Below are 18,682 nucleotides of genomic sequence, written 5' to 3'. Positions count from 1 at the left end.
CTGGCACAGACACAACACAGCCCCCTGGGTGTCCTCTGCAAGGATTCCTTCCTCAGCTTGGGTTGATGTAGAGTGAGAAGCATGAGGTTCCTCTAACCTGCCTGAGATCAGCCCCACCTGCTCACCAAGAGGAGACAAGCCTGACAGGTAACAAAGTAAGTGCTCTGTGAGATCCTGTCCTCTGTCCCTCTCAGAGAGGGGAGTCTGTGTCTTGGTACAGGTTGGCCCACAAGCAGACCTAAGACAAGCATTTAGTGGAAGTAGTTTGTTTGGGAGGTGATTCCAGAAAGCACCAGCACGAGTGTAGAGAAGGGAGACAGGGCAGGACCTGAGTCAGAAGAGGACGTGTCAATGAACAGGTCACAGAAGTGGGCGACAGGGGCTCAAGCCAACTGGGGACCTCAGGGGGAGGTGTGACATGTCTGGGAGTGGACCCCCCAAGGAGTGAGGAAGAGGAGGTATTTTTCCACTGAGTCCCCCCAATGGTTGGTTGAGGCTGCTCCCTGCGTTCAGAATCCCCAGTGTTTCCAGTCCGCCCCAGAGCAAAGGTCAGCTAGAGAATGGGGAGGGGGCAGGATGTGCATAGTGTCTGAAACACCCAGGCACACAGAGATGTGACCCATGCGTCACTCTGTGTGTCTTTCACATTCATGCAGAGCTCTTCACCCTGATGAACAGGATCCTTCTTTTTTATTTAATTTAATTTAATTTATTTTTTTATACAGCAGGTTCTTATTAGTTATCTATTTTATACATATTAGTGTATATATGTCAATCCCAATCTCCCAGTTCATCCTACCACCACGACCACAACCCTCTCCCGCCACTTTGCCCCTTGGTGTCCATAGGTTTGTTCTCTACATCTCAGGATGCTCCTTTTTAATGCTGCATATTTTTGTAGCAGGTAGTTCCCTAAACACAAGCCCACCACTGAAATCTCAGACCCAGCTAAAGAAACAGTGATGTGTTCAATGCCAGAGGAAAAGCCAGGAGGAGTAGGATTTTCCAGACTTCAGATTGTCAAGGAGAAATGGAACACTATGGGCATTGTACCTGTAGGCTTAGCCCTAAGACTGAACTGCGTCTCTGTGAGTGTTTAACAAACGTCTGGCCCCTCCGGAGTCACCTCCATGTGAGCAGGGACAGCATCCTCACCAGCACTGCACACAGAGCAGGTCTCCTTAAGTCCTTACTCAGTGTTGGAGGAGGAGGGCAGAGGTGTGTGAAGGGCACGAGAGCGACCCGAGAATGGAGACGCTGTTGGCCCTGCTGCCTCTCCCCATGTCCTCCTGGAAGGAACAGGGGCCTCACCCACGACTGTGTTTACAGGAGTGATCTCTCTCTCTCTCTCTCTCTCTCTCTCACACAAACACACACACACACACACACACACACACACACACAGAGGAGGCATCCCAGAGGTAAGGACTTGGTCCCAATAAGTGGTAAGAACGAGAAAATTGAAATTGAAGCCTGGAGGAAGTTATTTTCACAAGAATTTATTTTTCACCGTCCAGAAGTCTGAACCAGAACTTATCAGACCCTCAGGACTCTTCTCTGGGCTCAGGGTTCACCAAAAGCCCTTAATGGCAATCCTTCACCGTTTTATGGAATACGTGGAATAGGTGGAATGGGGAAAGGTGGCGGGAACCTCGGACGGCGCCCTGGCCGTGGCAAATATGGAGGCCGGAAACGAATTCTCCTGACACTCTGAAGCTGTGAACCACAATGAAATTTATTTCTTTTGTGACTAGGCAGGGGTCAGGACGAGAAACCTCCCTCCCCACATGAACAACCCCCTAACGGACACACCAGGAGCACTGGGCCTTGTTCAGCCTTAAGCTGTGACCTTTGGAGCATGTGGATGAATCCCTACAGCCACAGACGTATGGGGAAACTGGGGTCCACAGATGGCAAGGGGATTCCCAGGGTCACAAGCCTATCCCAGCAAAGCTAGACGGGAGTAGGGGCTGAAAGCACATTACTCCAGTCAGTGCCTCTCAGAATTCAGAAGTCAAAATCCCCTGGAGGCCTTGTGAAAATACAAATGGCTGGGCCCCAGCCCAGAGTCTGATTCAGGAGGTCTGAGTGGGGCCTGGGAATCTGCCTTTCTGTCAAGTTCCCGGGTGGGACCCCACTTAGAGAACCACTGCTCTAAGGGATGGCAAAGCCAGTCCTGGAGGCCTGGGGCTCAGGTGAGGGAGGGGCCAGGTAGAAGGGCCTTTCTCTGCCCTCGAAGGGGCAACGGGTAATTGGTCCAAAGGATGTTCCACAACCCAACCCATTATCAGCTCCATAACACAGAAGGGGCCACTCACCTCATTACAGTTTATGTCAAATTGGTCCTTGGACTGGTCCAGGGTGACTGTCCCCACACACTGTTTCACCAGCTGGAAGGGGAGACTCGAGGTCAAACTGGAACCCCCCGGACCATCACCTCCCAAACTCAGCACAGGGGCTGGAAATATTCCCGGAAGCCCCCTGTTTACATCCCTGGGAAGCATCCTCCAGTGCCCCCAGCCCCCAGCCTCACCCCATTCTCCTTGAAGTCACACTGCTCCGGGGGCTGCTGGGTCGTCCTGAGGCACACGGTCTCCTTCACCGTGAAGCTCACAGGCTTCGGGGTGTCCAGGTCCTGATCCTGGTCAAGGATCAAAGTAAGGAGACTGGGCTCAAGCTCATGCTTCCTTCTCTGATCTGTCTCCCTGCCCCCACCTAGACGGCAGCCTCTCCAGCCCCTCCTGTGTGCCTGGGACCTGGCATGGTGCTGGGTGCACAGGGGAAGGGGACGGAGCCCACTCCTGGCCTCGTGGGCACACAGAGAGCAGGAGGGGACCTCAGACCAGCTCTGATGAGAACACCTGCACCTCTGACGGGCTGAGGGAAGTCAGGGGCTGCCTGCAGGAGGAGATCCTGTCACCGGAACCTCTAGGCCCAGCAGAGCCCTCCGAGTAGGGAACAAAGAAGTGCAGAGCGGACTCAAAACAGGGTAGTCACATCTCAGAGCCAGTGACCACCCTCTATCCCTGGAGCTCCCAGAAGGCCCTTAAGCCTGAACAGGGTGTACAGGGTGCCTATTCCCACAGCAGAGATGCTAAGGCAGGAAGCCTCATGCTGGGAGGGGACCCAGCTCTGGGAAGGTTTCCTGGAAGAGGTGGGAGCCCACCTAGAGGGAGAAGTCCCTTCCTGACAGGAGGTACAGCCTGAGCAGAGGGGGTGACAGCGTGGCCAGGGCTGGCGGGAGACAGCCTCCTCCCCAGGGTCCTCCTGACTCACGGCCTTGGGAGGCGGGTCCAGCTCCAGGAGGCGGTAGAGATTAGCTTCTGAGGACCGCTCGTTGAGACGATCCACAGCATGAAGCACAGCTTCCCTGTAGCTGAGGGTCTGGGCGCTGGCCGAGGGCACCACTAGTCCCAGCAGCAGTAGCCACAGTGACCACCGCCCCAGGGCGAGGCTGGCCCTCTGAGTCTCCATGGTCCCCAAGTCGGCCTCCTCCCAGCACGCAGGACCCTCCTTTATGCCCCTCCTGGGCCTGATGCAATGGCCCAACCACGCATCTTCCTGACCTGCCCCATCCCTGATCTCCTCCCCGGCTGTGAGCTGGACTTGCCTCAGCCCGGGCTGTTGCCTCACGGGGTTGTTGGGCAGTGGGAGCGGGAAGCCTCCTGTGGAAGGTGAAGAAATGGTTTCTCCATCTCCCTGACAACATCTTGGCCTCTCCTGGGGCCCATGGGGAGTGTCATAGGCAGGGTTGCTCAAGAGCATTGAGTCCTCCAGGAGAGGGAAGACCAGGCTCTGTCTCACGTCCCCTCTGCCTCCACACTCTGGTCTCCTCAGGAATAGGGTAAAGGAGTGTATTCAGCACTCAATCTCCTCCTCTAGGCACTGTCTGGCACAGAGTAGTCATCGGTTAATGTTGATGAGTGGATGACTGTACCAGCTCCTTCTAGAGCCTTACACACCTAGCCAAACCCTAGACAGACAGTCAACCCCACACCATCTTGTCTTTTGGGCCCAGCCCTCAGCCAGTCAGGGGCTTGGCTCCCTCTGTCTCCTGTCCTGGATTCATCCTCACTGTTTTCTCGGTTAAATAGTTCTCCACGGGTCCCCACCAGACATGGCCTGCCCCCCTGACCCCTCCTCAACCAAGCATGGGAGGGGTCATCTGCACTGGGACCCCAATTCAGTGCCGCCTCTCACACTCAAGGCCACTGCAGACTGGCCAGTCCTCACTGGATCCAAATTCACACTCAAGCCTTGTCTTCAACTATACGGACTCTAGAGACACGTCTGTCCTCCTGAAATGGCCCTTGACCGATTGTCCCCTGCTGCCACTCTCCTGGGTGCCCTCCTGCCTCCCCCGTGGCTCCTGCTCGGTCTCCTCCAAGGACCCTCCTCCTAAGAGGCAGGGCTGGCACAGGTGCATCCGGGCTGCTTCTCCTCCCAGTCCTCACACATTCCTGGGGACACCCCTTCTCAAGATACCAGTTATCAGGGACACACATCACTGGTCTGTATCTCTGAGCTCAAGACTCCCATGAGTGCCCCTGGTTGTCCGCACTGAGCTGTTGGCTGCTGTTGGCTGGGTGCCGCCGCAGGAGCCCTGAGCTGAAAGCCTGGGAGCCCCACCTGCTCCTTCTTCCTCCTGAGGACACTCCCTCTGGCCTCCCACCAGCCCAGCCCAGCTCCTACCACCGTCTTCTCTCAAGTGTAGCCACAGCCTCCACACTCCACCTTCTCTGGTTCCAGGCTCTCCCCAGACCACTGTCCGCCCTCCACACCATTGTCTAGGGGCTCAGGCCAAGCACTGATTGGGCCATTTCCCCCGCTGCCTTGAGGCACGGGCATCGGGGTCTGGGTCTGGATGCTCCCTGCTGTCCTCAGCCCCTGCCCTGCAGGCCTCAGGTGTCAGGCTGCCCCATCCACTGCAGCCACTCAGACAGCGCTGAGCCCCTGCTCTTCCCTATCTCTGCGCCTGGTCCCTCTGCTTGCCCTGCCCTTCCGCCTGGGGAAGGCTTCCCTGACCTCCATCCAGAAATGGCACCTCCTCCTCTTGGCTCCCACAGCCTCAGGAAGTCTCTTCTGATTTGACCCCAGGTGGCTCCCTGTCCAGTGCTGTGGATGAGACACCAGGCTGGGGGGTCGGTGTGGGAGTTGGTGAGAACACAGCCGGAAAGGTCATGGGCCAAAGCAATAGAGGGGCCACAGGCCAAGAAGGAGATTCTTGTACAGTTTTCTGGAGGAATAACCATGTGGTTGTGAGGCCTGGGGTAGCTCCTGGACTCAGCCGGCCTGTGGGACTCTTGGGGGCATGGCCAGGGCACCTCAGAAGGTGGCAACCGGGAAGGATGGCGCTGGTTGCGCACTCAGCCTTGGAGAAGGAAGGAGAGGTGGGCTTCTGTGCAACCTGGTTTCACAGTCCAGGTGTTGCCCCAGTGGCCTCTTGGTCAAGCTGTGTCCTTTCCCCAAGTCAAGGGAGGAAAAGAAGGTGATTACAGTAGCAAATAATTAGCAATACACATGGTTACTTGGTATTATGAAACCCTCCCTGTGCATTCCTGTCTCCGGGCCTTTCCATTTGCTCATCCTTCAGACTGAAGTCCCCTTCCCCATCCTCCCTGGATCCCGTGTAGGGTCCTCTGCCAGGTCCTCACACTGCACTTCCTGTAATGGGGGGCCTGCCTTTCATGCCTCCAGCATCTGGCTTTCCTGGTTTAGGAAAGCCTCATAGCCTATCAGAGCGGAGGTCTTCTCAGGAAAGACACCACAGCCCTTGTCCCCAGGCAGGTTGCCCCTGACTCCACATCTGGTCCTTGAGAAATCCTCATGTACCCTTCACCCCAACAAAGTCAGGTATGAGCCCTGACCCTACATCACCCACTCCTTTGCTCCTCTCAGCCATCCTTCCTGTCCAGACACTTTATGGGAAAGAGAACTGGACCCTAGGCTGCTGTGTCCCCAACTGTGGGGACACCCACTAGCTCTCTGATTTGACCAGCTGATGAGTAAAATGAGACCTACAGGCAATATCTTTCCAACAAGGCCCTCCCACCCTCTGAAAAATGACAGACCTGGACGTGGATCAACGGCCCCGACTCAACCCACCACGCTCGCCCTTCTACAGGGACAAGGGGCTGGAATTCAGACCCCCCTCCTGCCCTCTGCAGTGAGCAGGGAAGGCAGCCATGGCTGCTGTGAGGGTGGGAATTTGGGTCAGGGATGAAGGTCAGGACCCTCTGCTCAGGGTCAGCTTCCTCCTTTCCCTTGTACCACTTCATGTGAAGCAAAGAGCTGGGGAGATTATGTCCTCCTGGAAAGCCCTCAGCTAGGCTGGGATTTCCCAGGCACGGGCCTTGGAGAAGGAGAGCAGCTAGCAGGAGGGCAGCACTACCCCACCTCAATCAAACGCCTAACCAGCTCCTCTCCGCAGCATCTGGGGCCGTGTGACAAGGTGAGCTGGGCCCAGGTGGAGGCTGAGTGCGAGGGTGCCTGAGCTTTGCAGAAGAGGATCAGGCTTAGGGCCAGCCCCAGACATGGAGCAGACTGGTGGGCGTGAGTACCATTCCCGTGAGTGGGATTTTACTGGGGACATGGGTATAGACAGGGCAGCTAGGGGCGCAGGCCAGGCCTGCCCCCAGAGAGTCTAAGAGGGTGTCCTCTCCCCAGAGGGGACTCTGGATGCCTCAGGTACATCTGAGAAGGCACATCCTCCCTCTTCCTTCTGCCAGAACAAAGACCTGCAAACCCCAGGGTCTCAGGGTCGGCCTCCAAGAGACCATGTTCTGCAAGCAGGAAGCAGGTCAGGCCTATCTGGACCCCAGCTTGCAGGAGGATGAAGTGAGACGGTGCACTGCACACGAGGCCCACACAGCTTCACCTTTCCTGGGTGCCTCTGCGGTCCCTCCCCACAGCCTGGCTTGTCTTAGTGAAGGTCAATGCATCTGGTCATAGATGCCCTGGGAAGGCAGAAACTGCCCCTCCAGAGGCACCGAAGGGCTGTTCTGGGGGTCCCCTTCTGCTCTGTATTCCCACTCTCTTCCTTCCCTTCCTGGGCTCTCCCCTGTCCTCTGACTGCTCATGGCTGACGGCAAAGACTCAGGCATTTTCGAGTCAAGTACCCAGGGAAATAAGTTCTCTCAGAATGGCTTCCAGGACCTCCTTCCTGTGTTGTGACAAGTGTGGAGTCACCACTGGCCAGGACCGGCTACGTCATCTGCAAAATGAGAACGTGGGGCCCTTTGTGCAAAATCGTGGGAATTTCAAGACCTCAAGCATAAGTCAAATCTCCAAATTTTACAAGCAGCCCGTGCAGCTCAATATCAAAAAAACAAACAACCCAATCCAAAAATGGGCAGAAGACCTAAATAGACATTTCTCCAAAGAAGATATACAGATTGCCAACAAACACATGAAAGAATGCTCAACCTCATTAATCATTAGAGAAATGCAAATCAAAACTACAACGAGATATCATCTCACACCGGTCAGAATAGCCATCATCAAAAAATCTACAAACGATAAATGCTGGAGAGGGTGTAGAGAAAAGGGAACCCTCTTGCACTGTTGGTGGGAATGTAAATTGATACAGCCACTATGGAGAACAGTATGGACGTTCCTTAAAATATGAAAAATAGAACTACCATATGACCCGGCAATCCCACTCCTGGGCCTATACCCTGAGAAAACCATAATTCAAAAAGAGTCATGTACCACAATGTTCATTGAAGCTCTATTTACAATAGCCAGGACATGGAAGCAACCTAAGCGTCCATCAGCGGATGAACGGATAAGGAAGATGTGGCACATATATACAATGGAATATTGCTCAGCCATAAAAAGAAACAAAATTGAGTTATTTGTAGTGAGATGGATGGACCTAGAGTCTGTCATACAGAGTGAAGTAAGTCAGAAAGAGAAAAACAAATACCGTATGCTAACACATATATATGGAATCTAAAAAAAAAAAAATTGTCATGAAGAACCTAGGGACAAGACGGGAATAAAGACGCAGACCTACTAGAGAATGGACTTGAGGATATGGGGAGGAGGAAGGGTAAGCGGCGACAAAGTGAGAGAGTGGCATGGACATATATACACTACCAAATGTAAAATAGATAGCTAGTGGGAAGCAGCCGCAGAGCACAGGGAGATCAACTCAGTGCTTTGTGACCACCGAGAGGGGTGGGATAGGGAGGGTGGGAGGGAGGGAGACGCAAGAGGGAGGGGATATGGGGATATATGTATATGTATAGCTGATTCACTTTGTTATAAAGCAGAAACTAACACACCGTTGTAAAGCAGTTATACTCCAATAACGATGTTAAAAAAAAGAATAAGTCATTACCAGGTACCAAGCCCTTCTGAGCACAGGGGCCTGTGTGACTGCACTGGTGACACACTCGTGACGCTGGCCCTGCCCCCAGCCCCCAAAATACAGTCATGGCAGGAAGAGCTCCAAGTACCTGCTTCAGGAGTTCCTCAGATGGCGGAAATTTTAATTCCCTGGGAAATACATGTACTTATCACTTTGATTTACTGGTTCTCTGAAGTCGTCTTTAAGAAATAAAGAAGGGCTCTAAACACACACAAACATACACAAGTGTAGCGGCGCTGACTATACCAACTCCCATTGCTTAGAAGGGCAACCAGGCCCCAGGAAAGCAAGGGACAAGGGGGCTCAGCAAGGCTGTGGGTGGGGGCACGTGGCAGGGCTGGGACTGGACTCACGGGCCAATGCTCTTTCCACCGCCCACAGCACCCACAGCCGTCCAACTCTGGGGGCATCTGGAGCTCGTGACAGGGCCCATGGCCTCCTCTCCAGCCCAGCACCCCCCTGCCCCCAGCCTGCTCAGGCCCAGTGGGGCCCACACAGCAGGCTGCTTCCTGGGCTGGAACAGCCTCCTGCAGCTGCCCTGCCCAGCCGGCCTGATCTCCAGAGTCCTTGCTCCTCAGGACAAGCTCCCCTGTGCTCGGAGACACCGAGCGTGGGGGTGGAGAGCTGGGTACCCGGCCCTGTGAGCTGAAGAAGGGAGGCTCAGGGGACTTCCCTGGTAGTCCAGTGGTTAAGACTCTGAGCTTCCACTGCAGGGGGCGCAGGTTTGATCCCTGGTCGGGGAACTAAGATCCTGCATGCTACGCAGTGCAGCCCAAAAAAAAAAAAAAAAGAATGAGGAAGGGAAGCTCAGGATCGTCCCAGGCCCTCCCACAGAACGGGCACCAGAAGCTGAGCCAGGGAAGACAGGAGCACCCGGGCTCCAAAAGTGCCCTTCTCAGCTGTTCTACAAGGAACAGGAGATCTGGACAGTGTCCTCTGAAGACAAATGGGAACTCCTCCAGAAAGTGGATCTTCTGCTCTCCTGGGGTCAGGACAGATGGGACAGGTCCTGGGGAAGTTGGTTCTGATGACTGACATGCCATAAAATGGTCCAGGGCACAGATCCTGAAGCCAGAGTCCATCAGGTCCTAGCTCTGCCCCTCACTTGCTGTTTACTTTTGGGGAAGAAGTTGTCAGTCTCTTTGTGCCTCCATTTTTCTCTCAGTAAATTTGTCCTTGGAAAGCACACACCTCGGGTGGCTGATCAAGGATGAGGGCTGATAAAGGAGTCAACCCTGGGAAAGAACTTAGGGCACTGGTGCTGGAGGGTGGACAGAGAATAACTGGGAGAGATAATGGGCCAAAGTGTTAGAGGGGCCACAGGCCAAGAAGGAGATTCTTGTACAGTTTTCTGGAGGAATGACCATGTGGTTATGAGGCCTGGGGTAACTCCTGTACTCAGCCGGCCTGCGGGACTCTTGGGGGCATGGCCAGGGCACCTCGGAAGGTAGCAACCGGGAAGGATGGCGCTGGTTGCGCACTCAGCCTTGGAGAAGGAAGGAGAGGTGGGCTTCTGTGCAACCTGGTTTCACAGTCCAGGTGTTGCCCCAGTGACCTCTTGGTCAAGCTGTGTCCTTTCCCCAAGTCAAGGGAGGAAAAGAAGGTGATTACTGTAGAAAATAATTAGCAATACACATGGTTACTGGGTGTCTGTAATCCTCCCTTTGCTTTCCTGCCTCTGCACCATTGCATTTCCTAAACCTTAGGACTGAGGTGTCTAATGGTCAAAGAGCAGACCCTCTTACCAGTCAATCACTTTTGAAGGCACTGACAAGGCCTGCAGACCTCCCAGCAGGGGCCAATTACATCTCCCGTCTCAAGGGCTGACATGAAAAATATTCAATTAAAAAAAAACAACATTGTAAATTAACTATACTTCAATAAAATTTTTTAAAATAAAAATATACCTATATTCAATTTTTTTTGTTGTCAGTGTTCATTTAGGCATGTTCATGGCCTGGTCCATGGCATGGGAGGGACCTGAGAATGGAGACGATGTCCTGGACCTCTTGGCCCTGCTGCCTCACAACATGCCCTTCTGGAAAAAACAACCATTCCTCTATTTTGCATGTGCAATCACGTACGTACACAGAAAAACACACACTCTCACAGACAGACACACATACACACACACACACACAGGCACATATAGGAGGCCTGCCGTAGTTAAGGATTTGGTCCCAGTAAGTGGGAGGAGACGAGACAAGTGAAATTAAATAATGGAGGAATTTGCTTTCAGAATATTTTATTTTTCAGAGTCCGGAAGCTTGAGCCAAGGCAGACACCTGTAGGATTCTTCCATGGGCCCACAATTTACCCCAAAATCCTGATTAGTGGGCCAACTATCCGACCAACTTTCGACAAAACTCTTCCGAACCTGTTACGCAGCCGCCTGAATCTCCCAACACTCTGCAGCTGTGAACCAGGAAGAACCAGGTTACTTGTGGAGAATGGACCCAGGGGTAACACAAGACCGGTCCCCACCTGGACACCCCTTTCCAGGACCACACCAGGAGACTTGGACCCCAGTTTTCCCTCTAGCTATGACATTTGGAGCACAAGGTTGAATCCCTACACCCACAGACAGATGAGGAAACTGGGGTCCACAGATGGCAAGGGGATTCCCAGGGTCACAAGCCTATCCCAGCAAAGCTGGACGGGAGTAGGGGCTGAAAGCACATTACTCTAGTCAGTGCCTCTCAGAATTCAGCACAGTCGGAATCCCCTGGAGGCCTTGTGAAAATACAAATGGCTGGGCCCCAGCCCAGAGTCTGATTCAGGAGGTCTGAGTGCGGCCTGGGAATCTGCCTTTCTGTCAAGTTCCCGGGTGGGACCCCACTTAGAGAACCACTGCTCTAAGGGATGGCAGAGCCAGTCCTGGAGGCCTGGGGCTCGGGTGAGGGAGGGGCCAGGTAAGAGGGCCTTTCTCTGCCCTGGAAGGGGCAGCGGGTAATTGGTCCAAAGGGTGTTACACAGTCCAACCCCCCCAGAAACCCCTGCAGCTCAGAAGGGGCCACTCACCTCATCACAGGTGATGTTCATTTGGCCCTTGACCTGGTCCAGAGTGACTGTCCCCACACACTGTTTCACCAGCTGGAAGGGGAGGCTCGGGTCAAACTGGAGCCAGCAGACCATAACCTCCCAGCCTCACACCAGGGGCTGGAAATGGTCCCCAAGGCCCTGTTCAGCTCCCAGGGAGCACCCAGCCCCCAGCCTCACCCCATTCTCCTTAAAGTCACAATTCTCCTGGGGCTGCTGCGATGTCCTGGGGCACACGGTCTCCTTCACTGTGAAGCTTACAGGCTTTGGGGTGTCCGGGTCACCATCCTGGTCAAGGATAAAAGTAAGGAGACTGGGCTCGGGCTCATGCTTCCTTCTCTGATCTGTCTCCCTGCCCCCACCTAGATGGCAGCCTCTCCAGCCCCTCCTGTGTGCCTGGCCCCTGGCATGGTGCTGGGTTCACAAGGGAAGGGGACAGAGCCCACTCCTGGCCTCGTGGGCACACAGAGAGCAGGAGGGGACCTCAGACCAGCTCTGATGAGAACACCTTCCCCATGGAGGGGCTGAGGCAAGTCAGGGACCACCTGCAGGGAAAGACCTTGTCACTGGAACCTCCAGGCTGAGCAGAGCCCTCCCTGGTAGAGAGAGAACGAGGAGCAGGGGGACTTTAGCAGGGAGGCCACATGGCAGAGCTAGTGACCACCCTCTATCCCTGGAGCTCCCAGAAGGCCCTTAAGCCTGAACAGGGTGTACAGGGCGCCTGTTTCCACAGTAGAGATGCTAAGGCAGGAAGCTCTCATTGCTGGGAGGGGACCCAGCTCTGGGAAGGTTTCCTGGAAGAGGTGGGAGCCCACCTAGAGGGAGAAGTCCCTTCCTGACAGGAGGTACAGCCTGAGCAGAGGGGGTGACAGCGTGGCCAGGGCTGGCGGGAGACAGCCCCCTCCCCAGGGTCCTCCTGACTCACGGCCTTGGGAGGTGGGTCCAGCTCCAGGAGGCGGTAGAGATTAGCTTCTGAGGACCGCTCGTTGAGACGATCCACAGCATGAAGCACAGCTTCCCTGTAGCTGAGGGTCTGGGCGCTGGCCGAGGGCACCACTAGTCCCAGCAGCAGTAGCCACAGTGACCACCGCCCCAGGGCGAGGCTGGCCCTCTGAGTCTCCATGGTCCCCAAGTCGGCCTCCTCCCAGCATGCAGGACCCTCCTTTATGCCCCTCCTGGGCCTGATGCAATGGCCCAACCACGCGTCTTCCTGACCTGCCCCATCCCTGATCTCCTCCCCGGCTGTGAGCTGGACTTGCCTCAGCCCCTGCTGTTGCCTCACGGGATTGCTGGGCAGTGGGAGCGGGAGGCCTCCTGTGGAAGGTGAAGAAATGGTTTCTCCATCTCCCTGACAACGTCTTGGCCTCTCCTGGGGCCCATGGGGAGTGTCATAGGCAGGGTTGCTCAAGAGCATTGAGTCCTCCAGGAGAGGGAAGACCAGGCTCTGTCTCACGTCCCCTCTGCCTCCACACTCTGGTCTCCTCAGGAATAGGGTAAAGGAGTGTATTCAGCACTCAATCTCCTCCTCTAGGCACTGTCTGGCACAGAGTAGTCATCGGTTAATGTTGATGAGTGGATGACTGTACCAGCTCCTTCTAGAGCCTTACACACCTAGCCAAACCCTAGACAGACAGTCAACCCCACACCATCTTGTCTTTTGGGCCCAGCCCTCAGCCAGTCAGGGGCTTGGCTCCCTCTGTCTCCTGTCCTGGATTCATCCTCACTGTTTTCTCGGTTAAATAGTTCTCCACGGGTCCCCACCAGACATGGCCTGTCCCCCTGACCCCTCCTCAACCAAGCATGGGAGGGGTCATCTGCACTGGGACCCCAATTCAGTGCCGCCTCTCACACTCAAGGCCACTGCAGACTGGCCAGTCCTCACTGGATCCAAATTCACACTCAAGCCTTGTCTTCAACTATACGGACTCTAGAGACACGTCTGTCCTCCTGAAATGGCCCTTGACCGATTGTCCCCTGCTGCCACTCTCCTGGGTGCCCTCCTGCCTCCCCCGTGGCTCCTGCTCGGTCTCCTCCAAGGACCCTCCTCCTAAGAGGCAGGGCTGGCACAGGTGCATCCGGGCTGCTTCTCCTCCCAGTCCTCACACATTCCTGGGGACACCCCTTCTCAAGATACCAGTTATCAGGGACACACATCACTGGTCTGTATCTCTGAGCTCAAGACTCCCATGAGTGCCCCTGGTTGTCCGCACTGAGCTGTTGGCTGCTGTTGGCTGGGTGCCGCCGCAGGAGCCCTGAGCTGAAAGCCTGGGAGCCCCACCTGCTCCTTCTTCCTCCTGAGGACACTCCCTCTGGCCTCCCACCAGCCCAGCCCAGCTCCTACCACCGTCTTCTCTCAAGTGTAGCCACAGCCTCCACACTCCACCTTCTCTGGTTCCAGGCTCTCCCCAGACCACTGTCCGCCCTCCACACCATTGTCTAGGGGCTCAGGCCAAGCACTGATTGGGCCATTTCCCCCGCTGCCTTGAGGCAGGGGCATCGGGGTCTGGGTCTGGATGCTCCCTGCTGTCCTCAGCCCCTGCCCTGCAGGCCTCAGGTGTCAGGCTGCCCCATCCACCGCAGCCACTCAGACAGCGCTGAGCCCCTGCTCTTCCCTATCTCTGCGCCTGGTCCCTCTGCTTGCCCTGCCCTTCCGCCTGGGGAAGGCTTCCCTGACCTCCATCCAGAAATGGCACCTCCTCCTCTTGGCTCCCACAGCCTCAGGAAGTCTCTTCTGATTTGACCCCAGGTGGCTCCCTGTCCAGTGCTGTGGATGAGACACCAGGCTGGGGGGTCGGTGTGGGAGTTGGTGAGAACACAGCCGGAAAGGTCATGGGCCAAAGCAATAGAGGGGCCACAGGCCAAGAAGGAGATTCTTGTACAGTTTTCTGGAGGAATACCATGTGGTTGTGAGGCCTGGGGTAGCTCCTGGACTCAGCCGGCCTGTGGGACTCTTGGGGCCATGGCCAAGGCACCTCAGAAGGTGGCAACCGGGAAGGATGGCGCTGGTTGCGCACTCAGCCTTGGAGAAGGAAGGAGAGGTGGGCTTCTGTGCAACCTGGTTTCACAGTCCAGGTGTTGCCCCAGTGGCCTGTTGGTCAAGCTGTGTCCTTTCCCCAAGTCAAGGGAGGAAAAGAAGGTGATTACAGTAGCAAAAAATTAGCAATACACATGGTTACTGGGTGTCTGTAATCCTCCCTTTGCTTTCCTGCCTCTGCACCATTGCATTTCCTAAACCTTAGGACTGAGGTCCCCTTCCCCATCCTTCCATGGGTACAGGCAACCGGTTGTTCAAGGACAAGGTCTGATAAAGGAGTCAACCCTCGGAAAGACCTTGGGAGCAACTGGCCTATAACTGATGCTCCATTAAGAGCAGCTGTTAGTATCAAGAGGCCAAAAAGCCGTCCCCAGGGCTACCCAGGTCCTTAGACTCTGGAGTCAGGCCGATATGTGTTTGAATTCTTGGTTTGCCTCTCACTAGCTGTGACTTCCTTGCAAATACTCTGCTCTGGTGGAACTCTCAGCAGCAAGGGAGAGTGAATCCAGCTACAATGACCTAGAGAAACCCACGTGGCTCCATTTTCCTGCAGTTCTCTCTCCAGGCTCTTGCTTAGAGAGAGAGAGAGAGAGAGAAGCAGGAGGAGAGGGAAGCATGGGGTGGGGGGATGGATAAAGGAGCAGCATTAAGAGTGGGAGGATCTCTGAGGCCACAGTAGCTGTGCCTTGAGATGGTCAGGCTGGGCCCTGGGCACTCTCCCCACGCCCCTTCCTAACCCAACAGAGGACACACCAGCCAAGAGATGGGAGCAGAGGCTCCTGCAGAGGCTGCTGCAAGAGTGTTGTCACCACCTTGTCCCCAATCTGGGGCTCCCACCTTTCCCAGCTCCCCTCTATTTCCCTGCCCAGTCTGGTTGAGCCAGCCATCCTTTCCCATCATGCTCTGCACTTAAAACCCCCAATTGGACAAAGCACAGCCTCACCTGTGTTTAGACACATCCTCATCCCAGCCCCAGAGCCCAGGACTTCCAGGCAAACAGAGCAGAGTGGTTAAGAGAAGGAGCAGGGCCAGGGCTGAGTGCCCTGGCTTCTGGTCCCCCGGTTGCGGCCTCTGCCCAACCTGTTGACCACCTATGTCAACTTAAACCAGACTTTCACCAGCTGCCCCTCCTTCTCTTTGTCTGTAAAATGGAAGATTTCTTACAGTTGCACAGAAGGCCCTCCTCTCCCCCATGGAGAAATTCCTCCCATCCGAAATTGGAGGTGAGGGTCAGAGACTCTGAACAGCAGGCCCTTGTTCATGCACAGGTGTAAACAGATGTCTCTGAGGCTGAGCAGCTGCAGTGGCACAGCCCACACATTTGTCTTTAACTTAGCTGATTCAGCCTTGAAGGATCAGGCATCTTCAGGAACCTGGGTGGACCAAAGTCCCCAGGAAGCTCTGACACAGACCCCACATCTGAGAGAGCCACATCTGGAACGTGACCAGCCACGTTTCCGTCTAGATGTTTACAACCTAAAAAAGACAGCCTGAAGCACCACCCTTGCCTGGAGAGAAGTGTTCAAAGATCTCATTAGGAGTGCATAGGGTCAGAGCCCCGTGGAGTGTGGCTTTTTCTACTACAAGACCAAAAAGGGCTAGGTTTTAATAGGCATTTCAAGTTTGGCACAGGGGTAGTCCTAGTACCAGGAGCATTAAGTTCGTTACTTTGCAAAAGGCAGCAATTTCACTTTGCTGGAGGGATTCAGTTTTGTGGATTCACCCTCATGGTGTCAAGAAACTTGAAAGTTGAAACTAGCCTCTGAGTATTGTTATTTTTCAGTCACTCCTGCACTGTTGATAACACACAAGGCAGAGGCATCAGATGGAAACCTTTGGCTTCCCAACCAACAAAACATCACCTACACATGAAAACACTGGACAATGTTGTCAGTGCATTGTGGGAAGCTCCTTCCACTCCATGTTGAAGTGATATATTATTGAATACAGATGCAATTAATTACAGATGTATTCTGTAAACCTTAGGCCAATCACATAAAAGTATTTAAACAGAAGTATAAATAGTAGGCCAAAAGCAGACATAAAGAAAAATCATTGGGCTTCCCTGGTGGTGCAGTGGTTGAGAATCTGCCTGCCAATGCGGGGGACACGGGTTCGAGCCCTGGTCTGGGAAGATCCCACATGCCGCGGAGCAACTGGGCCCGTGAGCCACAATTACTGAGCCTGCGCGTCTGGAGCCTGTGCTCTGCAACAAGAGAGGCTGCGATAGTGAGAGGTCCGCGCACCGCGATGAAGAGTGGCCCCTGCTTGCCACAACTAGAGAAAGCCCTTGCACAGAAACGAAGACCCAACACAGCCATAAATAAATAAATAAATTTTAAAAATAAAATAAAAAAAAGAATCATGAAAACAATTCAAAAGGGGAATTCCCTGGCAGTCTGATGGTTAGGGCCCCGGGTTTGATCCCTGGTCAGGGAACTAAAATCCCACAAAAAGAATCTTAAAAAATAAATAAATAATGTTTTTTTTTTAAATCAAAAAAAGGCAGAAAAAGAGGGAAAAATAAGGTACTAATTTAATGTATAAGAGAGCTTTGAGATATGAGGTTATAATCCAGATGTGTCAGTGATTACATTATGTAAGTAGCCCTGTGTTAACCAGGTTTTCTACTTTCTGTTTCTGATGTTTTCACATCCCACATAGCCACAAACACCCCACACATCCCAGGGTTAGCAGATGCCTAGAGACAGCAGACTCTCTCCCTCAGCTCGCTTTTCACATGCAAACTGACCAGCACCCCACCCCACCCTCTCTGCTGCTGAGACTCTAACCCCCTGTCCTAATAGCCCCAGGGTCAGGCATCAACAACTTGGGCAGCCCCTACACCCCAGCCCCAGCTCACTGAAATTACTCAAGCTAGCCGATCCTAAACCTGGTCAGCCTCACCCTCAAGCCTCGTCCATTCCTTCCCTGGAGAACATCACACGGGCTTCCCTGCAGTGCCCCGCCCTGGCTCTCTGCTTGTCACTGTCCTCTCCTGTGGGCCAGCATGACCCGCTCCTCCCCCCCACCCCCACCCCGGGAACTGTGAGCAACAAACTCGCTCTGCACTGGCGATGGGCTCCCGATCTGGTGATCTGACCACAGCTGAATAAAACCCAAACCCTGGGGACATAGGAACCACTGAGAGAGACAGAGACAGAGAGGGAGGAAGAGAGAAGGAGGGAAAGAGAAAGAGAGAAACAATTTAGGCAAAATGTCGGTGACCCTGGGAATAGAGAATATGAAAGTTTTAAGTACTATTTTTGATATTTTCCATAAGTTCGAAATTATTGCCAAATAAAATGTCTTTTTAAATTTTAAAGACACAACATTGAGGGAATTCTCTAGCGGTCCAGTGGTTAGGACTCCACGTTTCCACTGCAGGGGGCATGGGTTAGATCCCTTTCTGGGAACTAAGATCCAGCAAGCCGCTTGGTGCAGCCAAAAAAAAAAAAAAAGATACAACATTGAGTAATAGGATAAGCATTATATTCTATTTGTAACTTGCTTCTACTCTTCAATCAAATTCTTCCCTCATACCTGCCCCCTCCCCTTGGGAATAATGAGTCAATAAAACACTATTTCTGTTTATGCTGCTTAAAGTATATTTTAATGAGTATAAATATAACTTTTGGAGATTAAAGTGAATACCTAAAATTTTCATTTACATAAATTACACACAAACACACTGCCACAAATGCCCATAGAACCACGCTGACACATACACCCCTACAATCACATATAAGCCTGTACACCCACACTCACAACACCCCTGCACAACCATATATACACATACACACCCCTGAACTACACACACACACACACACACACACACACACACACTTTATACACTCCTCTTACACACACATCCACACACATGCAAACTCAGTCCACCCTCATAAACTTCACACATACCCACACACACCCAGACACATCCCCCGAACACATTTCAGACACCTGGACACCTACACACAAACCCACAAACTCACACCCACACTTCTCCTATACAACCTCACATCACAAAAATTACACTCAAATACATAGCCACAAACACCCCACACATACCATATATATTACACATACACAAGCAAACACACTTGTGCCCACACCAACACCCTCATAAATACACTTCACAACACCTCACACATGACACACACCTTGACACCTTAACAACCAACAACCTCTTTCCACATACACACAAACACACACACAAACTTTTTTAGAAAAAAAAA

General features: G+C 53.5%; 2 protein-coding genes across 2 annotated transcripts; both read right to left on the bottom strand.

Annotated features, from left to right (window-relative positions):
* Window positions 1-1,497: 1,497 nt before the first annotated feature.
* Window positions 1,498-3,765, bottom strand: LOC132431673 (cathelicidin-4-like). The gene is made up of 4 exons (XM_060021432.1): window positions 3,277-3,765; window positions 2,534-2,641; window positions 2,319-2,390; window positions 1,498-1,716 (listed from the first exon to the last, which is right to left on the bottom strand). Exons 1-4 carry the CDS (start codon window positions 3,763-3,765, stop codon window positions 1,606-1,608), a joined length of 780 nt encoding a protein of 259 aa, XP_059877415.1. The 3' UTR covers window positions 1,498-1,605.
* Window positions 3,766-10,602: 6,837 nt separating this feature from the next.
* Window positions 10,603-13,797, bottom strand: LOC132432254 (cathelicidin-6-like). The gene is made up of 4 exons (XM_060022385.1): window positions 12,339-13,797; window positions 11,594-11,701; window positions 11,396-11,467; window positions 10,603-10,789 (listed from the first exon to the last, which is right to left on the bottom strand). The coding sequence occupies exons 1-4, from the start codon at window positions 12,825-12,827 to the stop codon at window positions 10,688-10,690; spliced, it is 771 nt and encodes a 256-aa protein (XP_059878368.1). The 5' UTR covers window positions 12,828-13,797; the 3' UTR covers window positions 10,603-10,687.
* Between the last annotated feature and the right edge of the window lie 4,885 nt (window positions 13,798-18,682).

Source organism: Delphinus delphis, chromosome 10 (genome assembly GCF_949987515.2).
Source record: "Delphinus delphis chromosome 10, mDelDel1.2, whole genome shotgun sequence".
Taxonomy (NCBI): domain Eukaryota; kingdom Metazoa; phylum Chordata; class Mammalia; order Artiodactyla; family Delphinidae; genus Delphinus; species Delphinus delphis.
This window is presented reverse-complemented; position numbering and strand designations above follow the sequence as displayed.

Excerpts from the sequence above, each read along its gene's own strand:
- LOC132431673 (XM_060021432.1), bottom strand. The coding sequence starts at position 3,765 with ATGCTCTTGAGCAACCCTGCCTATGACACTCCCCATGGGCCCCAGGAG. Across the intron at positions 2,642-3,276 it reads TGGACCCGCCTCCCAAGGCC|GATCAGGACCTGGACACCCC; the intron begins GTGAGTCAGGAG and ends ATCCTTGACCAG. Across the intron at positions 2,391-2,533 it reads GTGACTTCAAGGAGAATGGG|CTGGTGAAACAGTGTGTGGG; the intron begins GTGAGGCTGGGG and ends CTCCCCTTCCAG.
- LOC132432254 (XM_060022385.1), bottom strand. The coding sequence starts at position 12,827 with ATGCTCTTGAGCAACCCTGCCTATGACACTCCCCATGGGCCCCAGGAG. Across the intron at positions 11,468-11,593 it reads GTGACTTTAAGGAGAATGGG|CTGGTGAAACAGTGTGTGGG; the intron begins GTGAGGCTGGGG and ends CTCCCCTTCCAG. Across the intron at positions 10,790-11,395 it reads TGAACATCACCTGTGATGAG|CTGCAGAGTGTTGGGAGATT; the intron begins GTGAGTGGCCCC and ends CCTGGTTCACAG.